The sequence below is a fragment of the Sus scrofa genome, chromosome 1 (assembly GCF_000003025.6).
Source record: "Sus scrofa isolate TJ Tabasco breed Duroc chromosome 1, Sscrofa11.1, whole genome shotgun sequence".
Classification (NCBI taxonomy): Eukaryota; Metazoa; Chordata; class Mammalia; order Artiodactyla; family Suidae; genus Sus; species Sus scrofa.
The window spans coordinates 46339560-46366447 of NC_010443.5; the positions used below are offsets into that span (position 1 = coordinate 46339560).

The following is a 26888-nucleotide window of genomic DNA, read 5'->3' on the forward strand; positions in this document are numbered from 1 at the left end:
TATATATATATATATATATGTATATGTATACATATATTTAGTTGAACTCTGTGGTGGTTAATTTATGTGTTAGCTTCACTGGACCATAGGGTGTCCGGGTTAAATATTATTTATGGGTATGTTTGTGAGGGTGTTCCTTGATGAGACTAGCAATTTAATGAAAGGACTCTGTAAAGCAATACTCCCCAGCAGGAATGAGTATTATTCAATCTGTTGCAGGCCTGAATAGAATGGAAAATGTGTTCTTTCCTGCCTGCTTGATTGAGCTGGGACATTGGTTTTCTCCTGTCTTTGGACTGGGATTCACACTATCAGGTCCCCTAGTTCTCAGACTGGAATTTCAACTACTGCAATCCTGGGTCTCAGCTTGCAGTCAGACAGCAGGTCATGACACTTCTCAACTTCCATCACTGTGTGGGCCAATTCCTCAAAATGAATCTCCATAATAAGCATTAGATATATATAATATAGTTAGAGACACAGATATAGATACAGAAAAACAGATATAATTCCCATTGGTTCTGTTTCTCTGGAGAACTCTGAATAACACAATTTTAAAATTCTGTGGCATAGAAAGAGATACTAAATTGTAAGGAAATATCCAGTGATTGACTTTCTAGTTTACAGAACAATTTATCAAACATATATTTTATAAGGCAAAGTACATGTTGACTTAAAAATATTGCACAATCTGAAAGTTGAGAGTTAAGTTTTATTTAGGGCAAAATTAGGACTTCAACCTGGAAAACAGCATTTCAGGTAGCCCTGAGAAAACTTCTCTGAGGTGGGGGGCGGGGGGAGCTAGTATATACAGGCAGGTAGCAGGAACTAAAGATTACAGAAAAAAAGATCTCAAGTTAAGGAATTCAGAAAACCAGTTTCTAAGGGAAGATGAAAAGGTCTGGGCTTACTGGACCTTTGATATGCATCTCAGCTATGGGGCCAGTATTTTTTGTTTCCTTCCTGAGTCCCCTCAGGGCTCACAAGCTCACACTTGGGAGTGGCTGCACTAGAAGATGACTGTGACATCTTTTTTTTTTTTTTTTTTTTTGGTCAATTTAGTTGCAGCCAGGGAGGCAGTATTTCAGACAGCTCTGAAATACCATCCCAAAGAGGAAAGGGAAAATGTCAGGATATATGTGATAAAGGTGAAGGGGAGGTGCATGTAGCCATGAACATATTTGACAGAGTTTGTTGCTGGTCTTGTGAAGGTTACTACTAGTCACAAGGAGCAGGCATCATCATGAAGGGTTTTAGTGTTTTTCTTGATATGAGGAGATATAAGAAGTGGACTCATAAAATCTTCTAAAAATATCTATCTAAAGACCTGATCTTCCAGTTTTCTCAGAGCACAAAATACCTCACTCCTGGTGTCCACCCTGAAATCTGCTCAGGGGGTGCTATGGGTCAGCAGCTGCAGTGGCTCATGTTTTAATCCATGTAGAGGCTGATGGCAAGTGCCAAACTTCAGTTCACTATACATTTATTTAGTTTTTTTTTTAAAATATAATTCCTTAGCTGAAGCCAAAAAAGTATCATCAAAGTTGAAACCAAATTAAAAATATTAATGGCTTACTATACCTTAAACACACAGCTATACTCAAAAATTAGATAAATGATCAATTTAGAAAAAAAAGAAAACCTTGACAATTTCATGAGAAATTGAATAATAGGAAAAATAATTCAAATAAAACAGGATAGGTTGTTGAACAACTAGAACAATTCCATTTGGTAGTATGGGTGGTCTTTCTTGATAAAATATAAGAAACTTGACTGTTTCAGTGGATGTATAAACAAAGTTCATTTCACTCTCCTTTCTGCCTAAGGGATAGTTGGTTGGTCACTTTAGAAGCTGACTTTAAGAGAATGAAGGGCCAATAATATTGCTGGAAGACTGAAATGAGATTAGACAAGAGAGAAAAATGCTCTTTAAAGTTAATTATGCTTGTTTTTTCTTCTCCCTTGCTGTTCATTGTGTTTTAATGGAGCCACATATTGGCAAGAATAACTACCAGCTTGGTCATTGCAGGTGGCTCTATTTGTACAGAGATGTGAAGCATAGTTATCAACATTTATTTCATATCTTGCACCTTTGAAAAGTAATTAAAAGGTTTTTAATTTTAATAAGACAAGCCAGTGCCAGGTTATAATTCTTAAATTTTCCCAAGCATTTTAATCCATTTAGGGTGATATCTGAGATTAAACTGATCAGAGAATAATGCCACATATATTAGTGTCAGAACCCATTTATTTCACCTTCTTTTGGAATTACTAACTGCAGACTAATCTCTGAGTTGGTAGGAAAAGACTACTTAGATGTGAAATAATTTATCTTCTAATTTGGAGTCTAGAGGTAGAATAGATGTTTCAGGAATGCAAATCAAATGTTAGGCTAAGGGAAATTTAAAAGGAACAAGAGAGAAATACTAGTGAATCAATAATATCCTGATGTATGTTCCCTAGGGCTAAATGTTATTTTCAAGACATAGCTGTCAAATGGTACTTACCAATAAAACTAAGGGGGTAGATGCTTTTGAATTTATCCATGAGTTCTGTAGATGTCGTGCTCTGGAGGCAGGGTGATGAATCACATTTCTTTCTATTAATTCCACAAAGCACAACTATATGGAAAGGAAGGAAAAAAGAAATGCCCATTAACTATAGTCTTAACATTTTCTTTTAACTGGCTCTGCAGGGCATATTTTCCATTAATGCTCCATCTAAAACTTGTGTTTCTAAAACTGATGTTTTGTATTATATCACTTGGACTCTGTCAATTTGCAAAAAGTTAAAAAATATAACCTAAACTAACACTGAATGGATTATTAAGACTTATGACAATTATTTGTTGGCCAGTATTTAACAAGAACAGAAAAACTTACATTGACATATATCACATTGTATTTACAAATTTGGTGAATGGCAATCTCCCTAAAATTATTAAACAAAAAATTTCTTTAATATAGTGAAATGTATCTGGAGTGGAAAAAACTCAATGTAATTCAATGTAATGCACATCTAAATAGGAAAGAGCATACCTAACTAAATATAAAATCTATTTGTATATACTATTTTCACTGATAAAATGAAATAAATGAAAATATGACATTAGATCATCAAGTTCAAGAGTTTTCCTGTGGCACAGTGGGTTAAGAATTTGTCACTCCAGCAGCTCAGGTCACTGCTGTGGGTCAGGTTTCATCATCCCTGGCTCTAGAACTTCCACACGCCATAAGCATGGCCAAAAAAAAAAAATTTTTTTGTAGAGAAAGTGAAAACTAAAATGAATTTAAATTGATTAATTCATAACCAGTGGTTTAAATTAAAATTAAAATTCAGTGAAAACTTTGTTTATACTTTAAATATTTATTTGGTTATTGACCTTATGGATCTATTTTGTGAGAAAAAAATGGCACATGTAAAAACCTTGGTTTGTTCCTTGTAGATGGGGACAAAATTCATCTCTTCAGATGACCTTGTTCTTGTGCTCTCTCTTTGCCATGTAAGTTTAAACTTTTGCAAGTATTTGTTCATGATAAATAGTACATTAAGTTTTTATAAGTGGCCATACATTTCCTGAAGATTGTTATTCTTAAAAAGGTTAACCACATAAAACTAGTCTCCAAGATTTAATACAAAAAACCCACAAACAAATAGCTGTTACACTCATGGTTTTCAAAACAAAATGGATGGTCTCATTGTCTAAAGATTATGAAATATATTTATTTTTCAATCATTAACAGACAAGTGGAATTAAGAACAGATTTAGGAATTGAATGTTGTGCGTTTTGGTGTGTAATGATGGCAGTCTGATAGAATCTGCTTGCATATAAGGAAACTATTGAGAGTTCTGCAACCTTGGCAAAAACTGCATTTCCTCCTAATGTAAACAAACGAATGAACAAACAAACAAACTCTACATAAATATATATACATTTTTGGCCCACTCCGGTGGCTTTGGAACCTCCTGGGCCAGGGATTAAATCTGAACCAGAAAGCTGTGACCTATATTGCAGCTGTGGCAATGCCAGATATTTTAAACCACTGCACCAGGATGGGGATTGAATCCACACCTCCTCAATGACCGAAGTAGCTGTAGTTCTTCACCCACTGCACCAAGTAGGAACACCTACATAAATATTTTAAAACATGAACATTTCTTTATCAAAATAAATGATATATACTACATTAAAAAGGGTCATGTAAAAGCCACTATGGTACAGAACAGGTGTGGTATAAAAAAGAAATATTATAAATTGTAAACATAAGAATAATGGACTTAAATATAAAAAAATGGTTCATTTACAAAAGCAAAATGTTCATTTAACATTAAATATGTCTATCTCTGTGATGATGTGAAGATACAGTAAAATAATCCAAGCAGACATTTTATGTTCAAATGTTCTCCTGGAAATAATTAATGTGCATGTATCTTCTAAAAAATAAGAAGTTACTTCCACCTCAAGTTAACCATTGATTATTGTAATTTTGGTTAGCAAGTGTGCACATTTTGAAATCCATTCTGACACAGGCAGTTAAAATGTGTAAAGACCAATACAAGTGTTCCCATTTGCCCAGGCATCACTCAGGTACTCATCTACCTCAATTTCATATAATCACTGAGAAGAATCAAGCAAAAGATTTGCCTCATTAAAAATGTGTCACTGCTGCAACTTTCAAGTCTAAGATATGTTCAGAATATATGAGATTTAAAAAAAAAAACATGAACACATTGACTAATGCTAGCAATTAGACTTATTCTTTCTATTTTTGTTCTGAAGGGACTACATCTGTGGCTTGACTCTAATCTCAGTGAACCTCAAAGAGAGTTCAAAAAGTCCACTGTCTCCTTAAAATTAAACTCATACAGGAGTGTTTATACATGACTGTGTAGTGTTAATCAAGTTGGCTTTTCTTTGATGACATTTCCCTCAAAAACATTTTGCTACACACATTTGCATCCTGTCTGTAATTCTTTAAAAACTAAAACTAAACACCACTTAGCTCCTTGTTTCATTAAATTACTGTTGCTTCACAAATTGGCCCCCATACAAAAGAGCAGGTAGAGACAGAAAAAAGAGTCAGACACTCTAGATTAGAAGGTGGCAGGTTTAAAAAGCAAGGGAACTTACTCAGGCTTGTCTTGGGCAGTGCAAGATGACTAGATTTCAGCACCCACACACTAGAATCTTAAAAGTTTATATAGAAGCCATAACTGGGTTCAGTCCAGATTGTCTTAACAACAACTTACTTTCCAAGGCTGTGTTCTTGAAACAGCTCCTAATGTGGGAATAGTGGGCAAAATGTACATACCAAGGACAAGGGAGGGGTTGAGGAGCTTCTGTTTGCTTGTCCAGCTCAAAAATCAACTGGCAATCATGTCCTCTTGAAGACCTCCTCCAATGATTACCAAAAACTAAATTATTCTCATTTCAAAACTTACTTTAGACATCTTCCAAGAGAAAAAAGGTGATTTTTAATTTTGTATTATTTTTTTTTCCCAATTGTTGAAGGAAAGAACATGTAGTAGGATTTGTCCTCCATGTACTTGTAGGACAGTGGAACTCCCTTTGTATCTGGAGTATCATCTACTCAATGACTCTTCGATAAATATTAGAGACCTCTTCTCATTATCGAAGGTGAATATGAAAGTTATTTTCCTTCACAGTCTCAGATACCCCTAAGTGAGTATGTGATCTAAAGTTGGCTAATATCATGGATCCACCATGGGCTTTGAAAGGATGTTGGTGATGGAAAGAAACAGGGAAGGAGAATTCATCACCTTCTGCAGATGGCAGCATCGGGACAGCCACACCAGGTTTCAAGGGCCCCAGAGACTATGTTTCCTAGTGTCAGGACATCCTTCCCACTGACACTGCAATAGTAGACGGTGTGTCCTGGTCTTCTACCTGGCCTCCCTTGTTGATGTCAGATTTCCAAATCTGATTCTGGCTGTTAGTTTTAGCAGATGAAATCTTCAAAGCAGCTGCTATGAATATGTTAAGAGTATTAGAGAAAACTATATTTAAATAATTCAACTATGACCAGGATGCAATGAATACGGAATTCTAACAGGGAAACCAAAACTATAAAATAAATAATTAAAAGGAAATTCTGTATTTGAAAATTCACATAACTGAAGTGTAAATTTTTCTAACTGGGCCTAATAGCAAATGTTACAGTGAATTCAAAGATAGATCAGTAGAAAATACTTATGATAGCGCCCACTGAGACACTAAATAATCCCATAAAATTTAAGTTTGTTTCCAGTCATTGGCTTTTGTTGCATGACATGAAGTAGGGTTTTAATCATAATTCTAGGTGCCCACTTTGATCTTCATTAACTTATTTCTCTCTTTGTTCTTCTCCCACCTAGCCTCTTAGACTTTCCCGAGCATTAACCATCCATCCCCTTTCCTCCCTGTGTCTTCTGCACTCAGGGCTCTTCTTACACTTCTATAAACATGTTCCCTACAGCCATAGTTCTGGTTCTGACTTTTGACTCAACTGATGGTATTGGTGTCACACTGTTTTCTCAAATTAAACACCACCCAAAACTAAATTCTTTTCCATGAAAATGTTATTATCAATGATATAATAATTCATATATTCAATCATAGTTTACTGAATTCTCTTCCAGTGCAAACTTTAGGAATCATTTTAGATTATTTATTCTCTGATACTTAGGAAATCAATGTATATTAGTAATTATTACATATAGCAATAAATTTTATTTGCAAAGGGAGAACATTTATATGCAAATCTATTTACTGCAATTTTTTTGAAGGTTACTGTCATGTTTGACAGTATAGCCTTTATCAGGAGTCATATCTGTAATTTATTTTAAAAATAGCAAAGTAACAGGAGCATCACTTATTTTAAAAAACTAGGAAAATAAAGCCCTCATATTATGGACATGTTTATATTATTGATGCCTTAAGAAAATAATTGAAACATCAAATTTAACAAGTGTATTTTTTTTCTTTTTGTTTTTAGGACCACATCTGCAGCATATGGAGATTCCCAGGCTAGGGGTCGAATCAGAGCTGTAGCCGCTGGCCTATGCCACAGCAATGTGGTATCTGAACCATGTCTGCAACCTACACCACAGCTCAGAGCAATGCCAGATCCTTAACCCACCGAGTAAGGTCAAGGATCGAACCCACAACCTCATGGTTCTTAGTTGGATTTGCTTCTGCCATGCCATGACGAGAACTCCTAACAAGGAGTATTTTTAAGAAAGAGTTGTTTACCTAGTTTATCTATTGTATTAAAGACAACAAAACTATATAATCTCAAAGTAATCAAGGACTACGGTGTATTTATTTTTTTACTCATGACAATATCTGGATGAAAATTTAAAATTTGAATTATATATAAATATTATATATTGACTGTTATATATTTTATAATACGTTTAAATTTTTTTAATGTGGCTGAATGTGTGGCATACGGCAGTGCCCATGCCATAGATCGAACCAAAGCCACTGCAGAGAAAACACTGAGTAGTCATGATGTGAGAGCCACAGGGGAAGTCCTCAAATTGTTTTTATGAAAGTTTTCCCAGCCATATGCATATATATGCACATTATTTTTTACACATAATCATTACATAATAGTTTACTTGTTTCTTTTATAAGTACAAAATTTTCTGATTTTCTTATTTTAAAGGCATTTAATTTCACACTCTGAGTCACAATTCTATATTTCACAATTAACCTCAAGGCTTTCCACCCTCTGGAAAATTTTGTAAAGTAAGGGATGAAAAATAACTGAATCTTCAAGAACAAAGAGATTAAGGGGAAGTTGTCTTGGGCTGAATGGATATTTCACAAATTTCACATTGATGAAAACTAATATGAGCAAGTTAATAATGAAATATAGACAGAGATGAGGAATCAATGGAAATAGAGTGATCATGGTGGAATCCTAGGAACAGATTAGGGCTTCTTTACATTCTTTGGGAAATTCAATGGACAGAATTTCAGAATTTTTTTAAAATAAATTGTAATCCTCAGGGAAAGATGGACAAATACTACATCCACGAAACAAGAATAAGAGGATATATAAAGGAAATAATCAAAACATTTTTAAAAAGTTTGGTATTGACAGTATCATTGTGGAAATAAAATCTATTATAAGAGCAAAGAAAAAGAGTGAGTCTCTAAAATATATTTAAAAAACATAATGAAGGAAAATCTGAGAGAAAAAAGAAGTCACATATAAAACCACTTCAAGTATACCATCATTCAAAGGAAGTAGAGGAAATAGAAATAGATAAAATAAACATCAGATAATTGGTAGAATAAATATGCTATATAGTACATAAGAAATATGGGTTCTTATTTAGGAGCTATATATGTGTTTGCATATGTGTATAATCTAGTGTATATATATATAATCTGGTCTAGATTACCACAACATTCCATAATTCAAGGGTGGTTTCATGGATCCATTTCACATATGAAGTGGACATGAAGCTGTACTATATTTGTAAAACTTCCAAAGAAATTAATTTCTTCTTTAAATACAAAGGAAAAAGTCAATGAGAAATTTGAGCATAAATTTAAAAATGTACCAAGAAGGTCATGGTCTGAATAAACCACACTTTGATCTGATTTGAACAATTGATTCAGTGCAAAATAACTATTTAACCTCAAATCTAGAAATATTGTCCTTTGAATGGATTTGGGTAATAACACAGAAACTTCAGAAAAGAAGGCAATTCTAGCATCACTTCTTCAGTGAAGGGTATTTACACATGCATAATAAAATAATGTCGGTGGTGTATCTAAAATAATGTTGGTGGCTTGTTTTCAGCTTTTAAACTTAGCTTTTTAGCATAACAATCAGCTTGATTATTCTTACATTAATGTACTGAAATAATGAGAATGTAAACAAAAATTTTGGAGGTAAAAAGGGTTAATTGGAAAAGAGAAAAGTAAAGGCACTATATCTTTAATGTTAATAAAAGTCAAGATTTATTATCTGAATTTGATTAAGAAATAGAAGCTTATCAGTATTATTTGACATGGTCAACATAAGAGCCAAAGATAATATTTATTGAGAGAAAGTTGGAAAGGAAAGGTGAGTCAGGAAATTAATGAGAAGAAGATTCATCTTTACAATGGAGAACCAATAAAATATGTGATTAAATCACAAACTCAAAAGGACAAATAAAAAACTGTATAAGCAAATAAAGGTAGCAACAGAGGACATAAAATAAGGAACTATTTTATTAAAATGTCTCTATTTAGCAGACTTGAAGGAAAGAACAATTCTGAGAATCTGTTGCTTTCTATTGGAAGTTCTTTTGATTTCATTTACCATGTTCAATGCTCAATTTGGTTTCTTCTTTGTTGTTAAATATGTAACAGTTTCAGTAACATTTTATGAAAATATCTCTTATGAGATACTTGAATTTAAAGCGATGAGTACACAAGATGAGAACAAAGTTCATAAAAATGACTAATTCTGTGACTATCATTTAATAAACTAGGATTTGTGGTTTTCAATTTTATAATCAAGAAATAAAGTTAAAGTTACCTTGAAACCTCAATTTTCTATTTTACTATTATATAAAGCTTCCTATGATATAGTCACTCATGATTCATATAACATTCTATGAATTATTCAGTTATGAAAAGCAGATTTTATAGTTAATTCAAACAAGCCCATTTCACTATTTTTTGCTAATTTTAATAATCAGTCTCTCTAATTAAATAGGATATTTGAATAAGATAATAGAGGTTTTCTATAAAAATAAAGAATCACATAGCAGCAGAAATATGGTTTTAAGAAGAGACAAGTAAATAAATGTAAAGGACTCCTTAGGAAAAGTTAAGACCTAATGGATTATGAAATATCCTTATCAATTTCTTGGCAAATTAAAAAAAAAAAACTGACCTGTTTGAGAGCATAAAGGTGGCATTTTTATTTTACTCAGTTATGAATACAATAGTTTATATGCCAAACCAGAGCATGATTTCCATTTAATGAAAGAAAGATTGCTTTCTTTAACTTTGAAAAATGTTTTCTTGTGTTTCTGTGAATCTCCCTTGCTATTATTTTAGATACAAGAGATTTTCAGAAAAAAAGCCTGAAGTTTTCTAAAACTTCCTATTTTAGTGTGTGGTTACTGTAATAGAAACTAGTCTGAGATTGACTCCACTATAAAAAAGGGGGAGAGAATTTTTAAAAGCTATCATCTTTTATCATAGGCTATATGTGTCTGCTAATTTGTCTTACACAAAAGAAAAGTGAACTTGCTCAATCTTCAAGACCAGAGGATGCAGTTTAAATTGGATCAACGTGTGTATGAAAGTTATGCTTCTGCCCACCCTCAGAAACCAGGAGGCCGGGCGCTATCTTTCCTGGTGATTGCATTACAAGGGGATGGCACTCGGATTCTTGAGAGAGACAGCCCTGAGTTGTAGAATTGGCAAGAGGCTTTTTAAAAAATGCTTTCAATGGAGCAGAGAAACAATTTACATATTTTTCTGAAGTAAATGCTCAAAGAAAAGGGAGGAAAGGACATCTATGTTTAGGCTATTTGGAACAGGAATGGGATGAGAAAGGGGGCAGGAAGGCAGGAGACACCTGACTAAACCTCAGTTAAACTGAGGGAAAGCTCAAGGCCATCCTGGTCTTGTGAAAGTCTTGTGGCTGACAATACACATGGAGAAGATTCCTACAGTCCTGGAGTTCCCAAAGAGGGGAGGAAAAAAAAAAAAAAACCATCAATTTATATTCTTAATATGATTCTCTTCTCATTTCTGGTAAAGTCTGAGAAACATGGGTCTCCTTTCTGCACTAAATGAATAGATCACCCCTTCTTCCCTCAGCCTGGTCCTTGAATATGTCTCTGAGCTGTCTGAGCCCAGGTTCCTCTAATTGAGCTGAATGCTTCCTGCTACCACCTTAATATTTCTAAAATTAAAGCGTCATGAAATATCCTCCAATTTCAGCTATCAGCTGATCCCTACCCTTTATCCATATGTTGAAGCTCATCTATTACACAGTTTTAACTGATGAAAAGAGGGAATTTATGATTTCGGACTTCAGGAGGTTTTGTCAGATAAGGCACATATCTTTCTTTTTTTTTTCAAATTTGACACTTTAATTTTAAAATTATGAAAATCTTGGATTTTGTGCCATATTTTATCAATATATTTCATTCAATATTACAATGCATATAAGTCCAAAAGGAAACTTGACCCTCCAAGATGAAGGCTTGAATTACTCTCCAGAGAGTCACTCAGCCTTACCTACATCCCCAGAAAATAGAGTTTCTATGTGAAAAGTATAGACTTAGAGGAGAAAGTGAAAATCTCCAGAAATTTTTTCTCCCAGAAACATGAGAATCTGTGCCTGGCCAACCTTACAGCACTATCTCTCTTATCTGTCTCTTGTGCTCATGTATCCTCTCCTCCAAGCAACGATGACTTTTGAAATACCTGCAATTTTGTCTGGTTTCCTTTATTTCTTTTTTAGAGCCACACCCACAGTGTATGGAAGTTCCCAGGCTAGGAGTCAAATTGGAGCTGTAAGCACTGGCCTATGCCACAGCCACAGCCACACCAGATCTAAGCCGCACCTTCAACTTATACCACAGCTCAGGGAAACACTGGATTCTTAACCAACTAGCAGGGCCAGGAATTGAACCCGCATCCTCGTGGATACTAGTCAGGTTTGTTACCACTAGGCCACAATGGGAACTCCTGCCTGGTTTCTTTTCAAACCTTCAACAAAAGAGATCAGGAAGCTTCTGCCTATTTTTTCCAGTTACAGGCAGTTCCTTCCACCTTCTATAGCATTTACACCTTTCTCTCAAGGTGTTTACTGACGTATCTGCCTTTACTTTAAAATATAGGCTTTTGAAAAGGAAAAAAGTATATATAAGTATCCATTCTGGCATCTCTGGCACTTGGAATAGCTACTGACACATACTGGTGCTCAAAAGTATTTGTTAAATGAATGACAAAGTAACAGTGACTGGATGCGTATAAATGGCAATGGTATTATGTCTCTAAAGGACAAAAAATCATCCCCAATCCTATTTAGGACAAATCATTAACAAAACACTAAAATTCCAAGTGATAAAGTGAATATCATAAAGATTGTCAGAAACAGAATTTATGATTTGATTCTTTTCAATTTCTGATTATGTTCCACATGATTTGACAACAATAGGCTGCATTTAAGGTGTGCATGTAGATGATTTTAGAGCTTTCATTGCCAAAATGCAGATGGAATTTAAATGAGATTTCTAATTTGATTCAGTGAGCTGTAGTAAAATCTCCTCTTGTTTGACAAATAAATTATTAAGCATAACCCGTTTGAATATATTCAATAAAATAGCAGCCATGCATCCTTTTAGGTTTTGAATTGCCAGAATATAAATAATTAAGAATTCTATATTTTATTTTAAAATAATTTCAGATGCTAATTTCTACTCATCTTAATTTTTCTTCCTAATATATTTCCTGGTCTGTATTTCAGTTCTGGGTAAAACATGCGTAGTTTCAGATTACTTCTCCTTTTCAATGCTTCTTGATATTTTCTTTAGCCACATTTCTTCAACTGCTTGCTTCCCCTGGGCTAAATCAGACTGTGTTAGGTTTATCTTCACAAAAACCATGAAGGAAGAATGATCCAGGGACCAAGAAGCCATCCTAATAATCAGCTTTAATTTCTTTTGTGGTTTGCCTAGATCCTGAAAGTCTTTCCTATCTTCTTCTCAATGATTGCTATCATCTTTTATCTATTCATTCCTTCATTCAAATATCCATTTTTCTCTGCCTCCTCTTTCCAGTTCACATAATTAAAACCATCTGTTGATGTAGAGAAAACATCAACCATACTGCAACCTTTATATAACAAAGCCTCCTAATAGAAATTTCCGTTCTTGACTAGAATTCCAGGATTGAATAACTTATTAAATATCAGTTGGCAACACCACTTAGCTATCTATTAGGAGCCACTAATGCAACATGGGCAAAGTAAAACTCTCTTTAAACAGCCCTACCTTTATTATTCCTTACATACCATCGTAAATTACAAAACCTAAAAGTTATTTATTCCTCCCTCCCTTTTTTGAATTTATCAGCAAGTTCTGGCTACTTTACCTCTGAAAATATCTCAAATATGCCTATATACCTATATTTCAATTACTAACATCCAAATCTGTATTATTTTCCTCCCAAATGAAAATAATATTTTAATTGGTTTCCTTGTTTGTACCCTCACTCTAGTACTGCCCACATCACACCTAGAGTGATTTTTGAAAATATAATTACAATATATAATCTCGTATGACAGCCTCTGGCATTACTTCAAATAAAATCCAAACCCTTTGCTGTACATGATGCAGCCGCTGACAACTTTTCAGCCCACAGTCCACACCATTCCTTTCTTGCCCAGTTTCCAGATACACTGGGATTCTTCAGGTTCCTAACATCCTAAACTTACTTTTACCTGAGGGTTTTGTACCAGCCACCCTCTAAACCTAGAATGTTCTCCTTGGGGTAACTCCTTCTTATTTAAATTTTAGTGACAGAGTTTCTGATGTGGTACAAGGGGACTGGCAGTGTCTCTGGAGCTCTGGGATGCAGGTTCCCTTCCCTACCCAGTACATTGGGTTAAGGATCCAGCGAAGCCTCAGCTGCAGTGTTGGTTGCAACTGTTGTTCAGATCTGACCCCTGACCCAGAAACTCCATATGCCGTGGGATGACCAAAAGAGAAAAAAAAAAGTAAGTTTTACTGAAAATGGAACCTTCTCAAAGAAGTTTATCTTTGATATACAGTTAGTTACTCTTTATCGCATAAACCTATTCTATTTTGCTGTATAGAATTTATCATTGCACATACACAGAGACACATGTGCATACACATGTCTGTTGTTTCTTATTTTTGTTTTTTCCCCCAATGAAGTTAGCTACATAAGAGCAAGAACTTTGTCCTGTCCTTAACTGTTTCCTCATCAATAAAACAGTATTTGTTAAAAAAATTAGATCACATTACATATTTTAAGTGAGTTAATGAATTCCCAGGAGGTACAGTCCATTATTAGTACATAAAAATTACAAAGGTGGTGGGGGGATGGACTGGATGTTTAGGATTGGCATATGCACGCTGAGGTAGATGGAATGATTAGCCAATGGGGATCTGCTCTTTAGCACAGAAAATTCTACCCAATATTCTGTGATAATCTGTGGGAAAGAGTCTGAAAGGGAATAGAGCTGTGTACATGTATAACTGAATACTTTGTTGTACAGCAGAAATTATCACAACATTGTAAATCAACTATATTTCAATACAACTTTAAAAAATGGAAACAAATTACAAAGAAATACCACGTGATAATATATAAAAATGAAAACTTTTGAGTGAAAAGAGTGTAATTCATCTATGTTAGAATTTATCTTTCTGAAATTATACATAAATGTCTTTTAATCCTCAGAAAAACTTATTGACAGTAGCATTTTTCATCTAGTCATTATCAGTCTTGAGACTAAAGTTGCTGTTTATCTTACTTAATTCACTATGATTAAGTTCCTTTTTAGGTGTATTTGACTTTGCATATGGTTAATAATGTTTTTCTTAAAATTTAAATTTATAAACAAATAGTTCACTGTACATCCTGGCGTGTTATATTTATTCTTAGGTAGAAAAGAGAGAGTTAAGGCCCTCAGTACTGCTTCTATGGGGGTATTGGAGCAGACTACTCAGGAGGCTTGGGGCAAAGAGTCATTTAATTTTTTTCTTTTTTTTTTTTTTTTTTTTTTTTTTTTTTTTTGGTCTTTTTAGGGCTGCACCTGTGGTATATGAAAGTTCTCCGGCTAGTGATCCAATCGGAGCTGAAGCTGCCAGCCTGTACCACAGTAACACAAGATCCAGGCGGCATTTGCAACCTACACTGCAGCCTGCAGCAATGATGGATCCTTAATCCACTGAGTGAGGCCAGGGGTCAAACCCACATCCTCTTGGACACTATGTCAGGTTCTTAACCCACTGAGCCACAATGGGAACTCTTGGTCCTTTAACTTCAAATCAAGTCAGGAGTGTAGCTCCTTCATTTGCAACCCAGATCAGAGTTATAAGTTACTGCCAAGAAGCCTGATCCAAGGAGCCTGGGAGAAAAATCAACACTGTCAGCAAGGATGGTTTCAAAAGAGGTGGAAACCTCCAGTTAAAGGAAATGTCTCCTCTTCCGTTCCGAGTTTCCATTTAGAGATTCTGCCTTAAGATTCTTTTCGTCCTTGCCCTTCTCTTTACTCTTCCCCACAAATGGTGCAAGGAATTACCTGGGTGGTGGAAAAAAGCCTTTGGTTCAACGTTCTTTGTTCTGGTGGAACTACTCTTCCAAAGTCCAGTTGGCAAGTGAGTTGATTATTTCCTCCTAACAGTACTGGCAGGAAGCAGAAACGTAAGTACTCTGACCTCAGACTGGATATACCCTTTGGATATTTCCTACTAAACTGTATCCTTCTAGATATTATCATTAATGAGTGTAATGTTCTGGTCCCCTGTTGGATGGATATGCTAGTATTACACATTGGTCCAAAGTTAGACATGGAATAAGAATGCTATTTCTTGTTTCAAATACTGACAGATTCAACACTTTAAAGAGTGGCTTCTATATCTGTAATATCAGACATATACTTTCCCTCTATGACCTCCACAGTATTACAGGTAGGGTTTAGGACAGTTTTAGATGCTATACAACTGAGGTGGAAAACATGTGTACTCCAGCCTTGAACTGAAAGCTGAGAACTGAGTACTTAAGATCTTGGACAAAGAGGCTGGATGAGCAGGATGCCCTACATGGTGAGATTAGACAGAAAGGCCACTAAGCTTCAGCTTAGTGTCCATATACAGGCTCCACCTCGAAGTCCAGACACAAAGGCATAGAAGCTACAGGGTGACATGACACTTAATTACTTCTGTGAATAAATCCCCAGGAAGTCCTAGATTTATTTCTTCTTGACTAAGAGTTTAGACATACTGAGCCTGCTGGGGTCTAATAACATGATGGGTGGTGTGAGTTTACAAAGCGAGTGGAAGCCAGTGAAAATATATGAAAAATTTGGAGTGACTAAGATAAACAGAGGAACTCTTATTAATTGAAAATCAACTCACAAATGTGATACATTCTGTTGACTAAAAATATTTGCTTCAGATTATAAACTGCTGATTTATTTATGATGATTAAACTATTTTTAAAGTCTTAAAAAATAAATCATAGTGTATAATTACTTAAAAGTCATTTATCTGGGAAAGCAAAAACTTTTTAAAATAAAAATACACAAAATCAGATTTATAGTGATTCCTCTGGACAGTGTTGTCACATATCTCTAGGAAAGTTTTAGAACTGATAATTTGCCTTGGAAATCCATGTTTTTAATAATATAGAGAAGAATATGGGACACGTGTCAATTTTCAATTCCCACTCTTTTTACCTCCACCCTCCTCCATCATGGCCTTTGCCTTAAGGACCAAGCCCAGGGCATTTGCTCTTCAGGTAAATATATACAATTTAATGACCTTGCTGCTAATAACTTTGTTGGCTGTCTTTAGTATTTGTTATAATGTCTCAGTTTAATTAATTCAATAACAACCAGAAAAATAAAGTGGCTATGGACATTGTTGATTGTTGATGTAGGGCATTTTCAAAGCCATGGAATCTTAGCTTGGGTTAATGCCAAGTATTTTTTACCCTTGATCTCTCAGAGGAACCCCATAATTAATGGAAAGCTAAATAATGTTTCTTAATGAAATGCTAATATTTATCGGTATCGAAACATAAATATCATTATAGAATTAAGGTGAAGTTGGTGAAACTATACCAACTTGGTGTGAGTTTCTTAAAGCTGTGAGTCACATAAATGTTAGAAATTATCTTTGTTGTACCTTCAGCAATTTTGAACCTATTTTCAGGTCATGAACAATTGGCAATAACAAGATTACTCTTGGTAATTATACACTTGCAGATTTCCTAATAGCCTATCAGGTGGAATAACAATATGGAAACCCATTTTCCTATAATGCTACTCTTAGAAATGAATCCTTTTTCTGTATAATGAAGTAGGAGTTTATTAGGCATGCCATCAGAGTTGAAAGGAAAAGTACAACAGACCTATTTCATGGTACAGTAGACTTTATATCACAGAGCACTTCAGAAAGGAGATATGAGATTTACAGAAATAATCTTGTTTCAGTTTTTAGTCAAAATTACAACACATTCAAAAGTCTGAGTACAAATTGATTCAAGCTTGAATTCATCAGGGAAACTATCTAAATTGGTTAGATTTGATGCTTTCAAATAAGTTTCTTTCTATGCAGACACTTGCTAATCATATACTAATCTCACTACAGTGAAGGTATTTATTTATTCACAAAGAGCTACACAGAGCGCTATGAAGATACACATGAAATACTGTATATGCAGAGTTGGGAGATGGGCTGGGCAATGTCTTCTTAGCTGTGGTGCAATAGTTAGCAGACTGATCCTTCAACATGATAAGTCATATTTAACATACAGAATTCTTATTCTTGAAAGGACATATCACAGAAAGTTAGAGATCTATTTCCTAACTCCACTTTATGTAGTTAATGAAAATGGCCTTGTTAGGAATAAAAGGGCGGTATATCTTCTAAAAATTAAGATATCTATTTCCATTATCACTTATCCTAATAATCTGTGTCTGTTGTATTAGGGTGAAGGAAAGAAAGAAAATAGGCAATGTGGAGTTCTCATCATGGCGCAGTGGAATGCGGGTTTGACCCTGCCCTCACTCAGGAGGTTAGGGATCTAGCATTGCTGTGAGCTGTGGTGTAGGTCGAAGACGTGGCTCGGATCTGGCATTGCTGTGGCTCTGGCGTAGGCCGGCAACTGTAGCTCTGATTAGACCCCCCGCCTGAGTACCTCCATAGGCTGCGGATGTGGCCCTAAAAAGACAAGACAAAAAAAAAAAAATAGGCAATGAGAGAAAGTTAAGTATCATCTAAAAGGTACAAAGATGCATACATAAAGAATTCAGTTAGACATGTAAACTTCTAGACTATGGCACCCAATAGTTTCTAAAATCAGGATTAAAATACATATATCTAAACCAAGGACAGGATATTCCTTCTGAATATCTACATATACAAAAGTGATTTTACTTCCTTAGTTTTTAAACAATTGGTATTCAGAACAGAGATGAAAGCATAAAAAAATACTACTATATTAAATGAAATCAAAGATGTCACAGATCCCTAGCTGGACCAGATTGTTGGGCATTCCCTGGCTTTAGAAACTGTAAAATGTGAAGGAAAAAAAAGTGTACTTATATTCAGGCAGTACATTTCAACCAGAAATATCTGGCTGCTTTTCTGTATAAATTAGTAAGAGTCCAACCAGAAGACAGTAACCATGTTAGTAATTTGAACAGAGAACATTTAATATAAAGAATTAACTAGGAGTTCCCACAGTGGCACAGTGGGCTTAGAATCTGGCATTGTTTTGGCAGCGGCTCAGGTTGCAAAGGAGGCAAAAATTTGAGCTCCAACTCAACAAAATGGGTTAAGGATCTGTTGTTGCCACAGCCACAGCATAGACCACAGCTCTGGTTCATATTCGATCCCTGGTCCAGGAACTTCCATATGCTATATGTTGTGGGTGCAGCCAAAAAAAGAAAAAAAGAAAAGAAATAACTAGAAAAATTGATTACTAAGAGAAATAAATAGACTTCTGAAGACTAGCATCATCAGAGCATTCCTCTTATGTGTCAATGGTCACGCTCAGGAAATATATCCAAATGTGTGGACATAGCAGTACTAGAAGAGCCTTATGGCAGAGAGAAAATTCCAAAGTTATCATGTTTTATTTGGTATCACTATATGTCTTTGATACTTTTACTGCCTTCTATTGCATGTTATGGGAATTAGCACAAAGCCAACTAATCTAATTGGAGTTCAGTAAGGCAGATACCACTGAAAGAAGCAGCTATTAATTCTACCACTTGATAGGAAGGTAACCTTGTGAATGTAGGGTTAAAACAGTTATACTGCCACTTGCTGGCCATTAGCTTAATTTATGTAAAAGCTATTGTATAGTTAAACTTAATGATAATCTATAGTCCTGTCTTCCACATCTTTATTGCTAACTTTCCTCATGCTTTGAGAAAACTTTCCTGTTCAACTGAAGAGTTAACTGCATGAGAATTCTTTCAATCCCAGTTCCATCATCTTGGATAATGCCAATGTCTATTTGGACTACCCTCATATCAGTGCCTGCCTTATTTCTGTAACATTCTATTCTCCAGTGACTTTCATATCTCATTCATGTTAGTTGCACATCCCCATGGCTAAGCCATGGCTGTTGTCCTCACTATCCCACTGCTCCATATCTCAAATGATAATCAGAGATGTTCTGCTGACATTCTGCTACTTCCTTAATGACATGATATCCATCACTTACTCTTGTTGTCCATTTTCAGTTTCACCCACTACACATGGACTTTGGCCCCCAGGCCTTTGTACCTTTTATTATTATTATTATTATTATTATTATTATTATTATTATTATTATTTATCCCTTAAAACCACTCTTTTGCAAATATTTCAATTATCTAATTTGGTTGTTTTGGTGACACTCACCAGGGAAGTAGTTTGGCCAGAACATCCTAACTGCATGTCAGTATGTCAACACATAATTTGTGGATGGGCCTAAGACCAGGTGGCAATCTCCAGAATATTCAGATACTGCAGGCCAGCTACCTCTGACTTCAAGGAGCTTTGTCAGTATGTATCAGATGTCATAAAATGTTACCGATTTTTTAAAATAAAGTTTATTGGCATATAGGTGACTTAACAATGTTGTGTTAGTTTCAGGTGTACATAAAAGTGAATCAGCCATACAAATACATATATCTCCATTTTTTTCAGGGTCTTTCCCTGTACAGGCTATTAAAGAATATTATACCCAGAGAAAACCATAATTCAAAAGGATACATGCACCCCAATGTTCATTGCCACCTATTTACGATAGCTAAGACATGGAAGTTACCTAAATGTCTATTAACAGAGGATGGGATAAAGGATATGTGCTATGTATATAAAATGTAATATTATTTATCCAGAAAAAAGATGTTACTGATTTTTATGTGTTCTATGACAAGAAAAAAAATTGTTGGTAAGCTTGTCTTTGAATTAATATAATCTAATTTGCTAGTGCTAAACTCTGCTAATAAATCATTTTCTTCAGTATATATAAATTTATGATGCTATTCATGAACCCTTCTGAGAGAGTATAGTATACTATTAAATTTCTTTATACTTCTTTAACTTCTACTCTTGCTAACATTATAGCCTTTCAAGAGAAGATTTAACTTTTTAGCACATACAGTGAACAACAGACACAGGAGAACTCCATCAAATTGGAGTTTTACCCTGCCTGTTTAACCACATTACTCCTATATTTTTCATCTGCTTTTTTTTTAGCCCTAAGGGAAGTAGTATCATGGGGTTGTTAGCCTTTTCTATAGTTTTAAGGGATCTTCCTCTGCTATCTCTTTAGAAGCTTCAAAATTCTCCATTCTAGTATTTTTCTTTATCAGCATGTTAAAATATCCTGCCTAAAAATAAGGCAAAACACAACAGAAAATCTCCATTGTGCATCATCTTTGAATTTTTTTTCCTTCTCTCATCCTTGACTGCCAAGTACTTAAAATATTTATCTACACCCATTTCTTCATTTCTGCTCAAGTTCAGTCACACAGCAAGGAACATCTCTCTCTACAGAAATTGCTCTTTGCTAAAGTTGCATCAATAGAGATAAATACCATTTGTCCTTCTTGAGTCCTCATCTCACAGCATCTTGAGGTTGCATTTGTGACTGGGTTTCTCTGATCTTTTATTTATTTATATGATTTTTATTTTTTCCAATATAGTTGATTCACAGAATTCTGTCAATTGCTACCATACAGCAAAGTGACACAGTCATACATAAATACATACATATATATTTTTCTCACATTATCCTACACTATGTTCCATCACCAGTGACTAGGTATACTTCCCTATGCTATGCAGCAGAATCTCATTACTTATCCACTTCCAAATGCAATTGTTTGTATCTATTAACCCCAAACTCCCAGTCCATCCCACTCCCTCCCCCTTGGCAACCACATGTCCCTTCTCCAAGTCCATGGTTTCTTTTCTGTGGAAAGGTTCATTTGTGCCATATATTAGATCTCAGTTATAAGTGATATCATATGGTATTTGTCTTTCTCTTTCTGACTAAATTCACTTGGCATGAGAGTATTTAGTTCCATCCATGTTGCAGCAAATGGCATTATTTTGTTCTTTTTTACACCTGAGTAGTATTCCATTGTGTATATATACTGCATCTTAATCCATTCATCTGTCGATGGACATTTAGGTTGTTTCCATGTCTTGATTATTGTGATTAGTGCTGCAAGGAACATATGAGGCATGCATCTTTTTCAATGAAAGTTTTATCCAGATATATGCCCAAGAGTGGGATTGTTGTGTCATAAGGTAGTTCTATATTTAGTTTTCTGAGGTACTTCCATACTGTTTCCACAGTGGTTATACTAATTTCCATTCTCACCAACAGTGTAGGAAGGTACCCTTCTTCCCACATCCTCTCCAGCATATGTTATTAATGGATTTATTAATGATGGCCACTCTGACTGGCGTGAGTTGGTATCTCACGGTAGTTTTGATTTGCATTTCTCTAATAACTAGGGATGTTGAGCATTTTTTTATGTGCTTGTTGGCCATCTGCATATCTTCTTTGGAGAAATGTCTGTTCAGGTATTTTGCCCATTTTTCAATTGGATTGTTGGTTTTTTTGCTGTTGAGTTGTATAAATTGTTTGTATATTTTAGGGATTAAGCCTTTGTCAGTTGCATAATTTGAAACTATTTTTTCCCATTCTATGAGTTGTCTTTTTGTTTTCTTTTTGGTTTCCTTTGCCAATGAAAAGCTTGTCAGTTTGATGAGGTTCCACTGGTTTATTTTTGCTTTTATATCTGTTGCCTTGGAAGACTGAACTAAGAAAACATTTCTAAGGTTGATGTCAGAGAATGTTTTGCCTATGTTCTCTTCTAGGAGTTTGATGGTGTCTTATGTTTAAGTCTTCAATCCATTTTGAGTTTATTTTTGTGCCTGGTGTGAGGGTATGTACTAGTTTCATTGATTTACATGTGGCTTTCAGCACCACTTGTTGAAAAAAACTACCTTTTCCCCATTTTATATTGTTGCCTCCTTTGTCTAAGATTAATTGACTATAGGTGTCTGGGTTTATTTCTGGGGTCTCATTCTGTTCTTTTGGTCTGTATGCCTGTTTTAGTACCAGTACCACACTGTCTTGATTACCAGTACCACACTGTCTGTAATATTGCCTGAGGACTGGAAGAGTTATGCCTCCAGCTTGCGTTTTGTTCTCAGGATTGCATGGCAATTCTGGGTCCTTTATGGTTCCATATAAATTTTTAGATTGATTGTTCTAGTTCTCTGAAAAATAACTTGGGTAATTTGATAGGGATGGGATTGAATCTGTAGATTGCTTTGGATAGTATGGCCATTTTTACTATGTTAATTATTCCAACCCAGGAGCATGGGATAGCTTTCCATTTCTTCGCATCCTCTTTAATTTACTTGATTAATGTTTTATAGTTATCAGCATATAAGTCTTTCATCTCCTCAGGTATATTCCTAGGTATTTAATTTTTGGGGGTGTGATTTTTAAAAGGTATTGTATTTCTATATTCCTTTTCTAATATTTCTTTACTTTCTTTTTTTTTTTTTCTCTCTTTGTCTTTTGACCTTTTAGGGCCGCCCCCATGGCATATGGAGGTTCCCAGGCTAAGAGTCTAATCAGAGCTACAGCTGCCGGCCTATGTCAGAGCCACAGCAATGCCAGATCCAAGCCGCGTCTGCAAACTACACCACAGTTCACAGCAATGCTGGATTCTTAACCCACTGAGCGAGGCCAGGGATTAAACCTGCAACCTCATGGTTCCTAATCATATTCGTTTCTGCTGTGCCACCACGAGAACTCCTTTTTTCTAATGTTTCATTGTTAGGATACAGAAATGCAACCGATTTCTGAATGTTAACCTTGTATCCTGCTACTTTGCTGAATTTGTTGATAAGTTCAAGTAGTTTTTGTGTTGAGTCCTTTAGGCTTTCTATATATAGTATTGTGTCATCTGCACAGAGTGACAATTTTACCTCTTCTCTTCCAATTTGGATACCTTTTATTTCTTTTGTCTGTCTGACTGCTGTGGCTAGGACTTCCAACATTATGTTGAATAAAAGTGGTGAGAGTGGGCATCCTGAATTATTCCAGATTTTAGCAGCAAGGCTTTCAGCTTTTCTCCACTGAGTATTATATTTGGTGTGGGTTTGTCATAAATGGCTTTTATTATATTAAGGTAAAATTCCCTCTATACCCACTTTGGTAAGAGTTTTTATCATGAATGGATGTTGGACTTTGTCAAATGCTTTTTCTGCATCTATTGAGATGATCATACGGTTTTTGACTTTTCTTTTGTTAATATAGTGTATGACATTGATTGATTTGCATATATTGAACCATCCTTGTGAACCTGGGATGAATCCCACTTGGTTGTGGTGTCTGATCTCTTATATATATGTTGTTTTGTTGAGAATTTTTGCATCTACGTTCATCAAACATATTGGCCTATAATTTTCTTTTTTGGTAGTGTCTTTGTCTGGTTTTGGTATTAGGGTGATGGTGGATTCATAGAATGTCTTTAGGAGTGTTCCTTCTTCTTCAAACTTTTGGAAAAATTTTAGAAGAATGGGTATAAATTCTTCTTTGTATGTTTGGTAGAATTCACCTGTAAAGCCATCTGGTCCTGGACTTTTATTTGTAGGTAGTGTTTTTATGACATATTCATTTTCATTTCTAGAGATTCGTCGGTTCATTTGATCTATTTCTTCTTGATTCAGTTTTGGTGGGCTGGAAGTCTCTAGAAGGTTGTTGATTTCTACTAAGTGGTCAAATTTGTTGGCATATAATTGTTCATGGTATTCTCTTATGATATTTTGTATTTCTGCAGTATCCGCTGTGATTTCTCCTTTTTCATTTCTTATTTTGTTTTTATTAAGTGGTTTTATTAATTTTTTTTCTGTTGTTTTTGGATCTCTATTTTATTGATTTCCTCTCTGATCTTTATGATTCTCTTCCTTCTGCTGACTTTAAGTTTTGTTTGTTCTTCTTTTTCTAATTCATTTAGGTTTAGGTTAGGTTGTCAGTTTGAGATTTTTCTTCTTTTTTGAGGAAGGCCTGTACTGCTGTGAATCCCTCTAAGCACTGATTTTGCTGCATCCCCATAGATTTTGAATGGTTATATCTTCATTATCATTTCTCTTGAGGTATTTTTTAATTAACTTTTTGATTTCCTTATTGATCCATTAAATCATTGACCCATTGGTTTTTTAGTAGCATGTTGTTTAGTCGCCATGTATTCAGTTTTTTCTCATTTCTTTTCCTGTGGTTGATTTCTAGTTTCTTACAATTGTTTTCAGAGAAGATACTTGAAATAATTTTGATACTCTTAAATTTGTTGAGGTTAGTTTTGTTTCCCAGTATGTGATCAATCCTTGAGAATGTTCCATGTGCACTTGAAAAGAATGTATATTTGGGGGGTTTTTTGGTTGTAATGGCCTGGAAATGTCAATGAAATTAACATTTCTGTTGTGTCATTTAGAATCTCTGTTGCTTTACTGATTTTTTCTCTAGAGGCTCTGTCCATTGATGTGACCCTACCCCTAACTCTAACCCTAGCCCTACCCTAAAGTCTCCTACTATTACTGTATTCCCATCAATTTCTCTTTTTATGTATGTTAGTTTTTGTTGAATATATCTGGGTACTCCTGTATTAGGGGTGTATATATTGACAGTTGTGACGTCCTCTTCTTTAATGGATTCTTTTACCATTCAATAGCGTCCTTCTTTGTCTTTATGGCCTTCATTTTTATTTTGTCTGATATGAGTATTGCAATTCTCCTGCTTTCCTTTCTTGTCCATTGGCATGAAATATATTTTCCCATCCCTTCACTTTCAATTTATATGTGTACTTTGCCCTAAGGTGAGTCTTTGTAGACAGCATATTGTAGGCTCTTGCTTTTTTATCCAATCTGCCACTCTTGTCTTTTGGTTGGAACATTTGGTCCATTGACATTTAAGGTAATTATTAATAAATATGTACTTATTGCCATGTTAAACCTTGTTTTCCAGTTGATTCTATGTTTTTCCTTTTTTCCTTTCTTTTATTGGATGATTTCCTTTTATTCTTGTGTCTTATTTTTAGTTTTTGTGGATGTAATGTTTGGTTTTGCTTTATGTTTGCCCTGTTTTTTAAGTATGTTTAACCCGTTCTGATATCTGCTTTCTTTAGTCTGATAGTCATATAGGCTCAAACACATTCTAAAAAAAGAATCTAGATTTTCTTCCTTTCCTTCCCCACATTTTATGATTTTGAAGTCCTTTTTTAACATCTTCCGATTCATCCTTTTGCTATTTCTTTTGTTTATTGTTTATTGTCACTTTTACTATAGTTTTTTTTTTTTTTTCAGCTTTCATATCTGCATACTGGCTTATTTAAGTGATTGCTTTCCAATTGTGACTTCATCCATCTTATTTCTTCTTACTTTTTTTTTATTTAGAGAAAACATTTCATTATTTCTTTTAGAATGTGTTTAATAATACTGGAGTTCCCGTTGTGGCGCAGTGCTTAATGAGTCTGACTAGGAACCATGAGGTTGCGGGTTCGGTCTCTGGCCTTGCTCAGTGGGTTAAGGATCTGGCATTGCCGTGAGCTGTGGCGTAGGCTACAGACGCGGCTTGGATCCCACATTGCTGTGGCTCTGGCGTAGGCTGGTGGCTACAGTTCTAATTAGACCCCTTGCCCGGAAACCTCCATATGCCACGGGAGCAGCCCAAGAAATGGCAAAAAGACAAAAAAAAAAAAAAAAAAAGTGTTTAATAATACCGTACTCTTTCAATTTTTTTTTTGAAAAATTCTTTTTTAATCCTTCTATTTTAAATGATATTCTTGCTTGATACAGTATTCTAGACTGCAAGTTTTTCCTTTTTAGAACTTTGATTATATCTTGCCACTCTCTTCTGGCCTGTAGTGTTTCTGTGGAGAAATCAGCTGATATCCTTAAGGGGGTTCCCTTATATTTCTCTTTGTTTTTCTCTTGCTACCTTTAGAATCCTCTCTTTGACTTTTATATTTTTACTATAATATGTCTTGGTGTGGGCCCATTTGGTTGCAACTTGTTAGGAGCCCTCTGTGCTTCCTATATCTTGATGCCTATTTACTTTAGATTTGGAAAGTTCTCAGACGTAATTTCTTCAAATATATTTTCAATCCCCTTTTCTTTTTCTTCTCCTTCTGGAATTCCTATCATGTGTAGATTTGCCTGCTTTCCACTATCCCATAGATCTCTTACATTGCTTTCATGTTTTTTTTCATTTGGTTTTGTGTCTGCTGTCCCAATTGGGTGATTTCCATTATTCTGTCTTCCAAGTCACTAATTCATTCCTCTGCATTATTCATTCTGCTCTTCAGTGCCTTTGAGTTTGTATCTCTGCAAATCAATTTTCTAATTTTTCTTGGCACCTCCTCATATTTTTTAGTTCCTTTATAAAGTAATCTGCATTACTGCTTATGTCTGCTCTTAGTTCCTTCATATTCACCCTTAATTTCTGCAGTATTTTCACTGTCTCCTTTTGGAACTCAGTGTCTATTAGACGGTAGAGATCTGTTTCATTGTTTGCTGCTTCAGATGAATTCTCTTTTTTTAACCGGGCATGTTTCCTGAGCTTCTTCATTTGGCT

The 26888-nt window shown here is 35.0% G+C and overlaps 1 protein-coding gene across 1 annotated transcript in view; it reads right to left on the bottom strand.

The window, feature by feature from the left end:
- EYS (eyes shut homolog (Drosophila)) overlaps nt 1–26888 on the bottom strand; it is a 1343277-nt gene that overhangs the window by 1033114 nt on the left and 283275 nt on the right. The window contains 1 exon segment of the mRNA XM_021084496.1: nt 1985–2090. Within this exon segment, the coding sequence (XP_020940155.1) occupies nt 1985–2090 (106 nt within the window).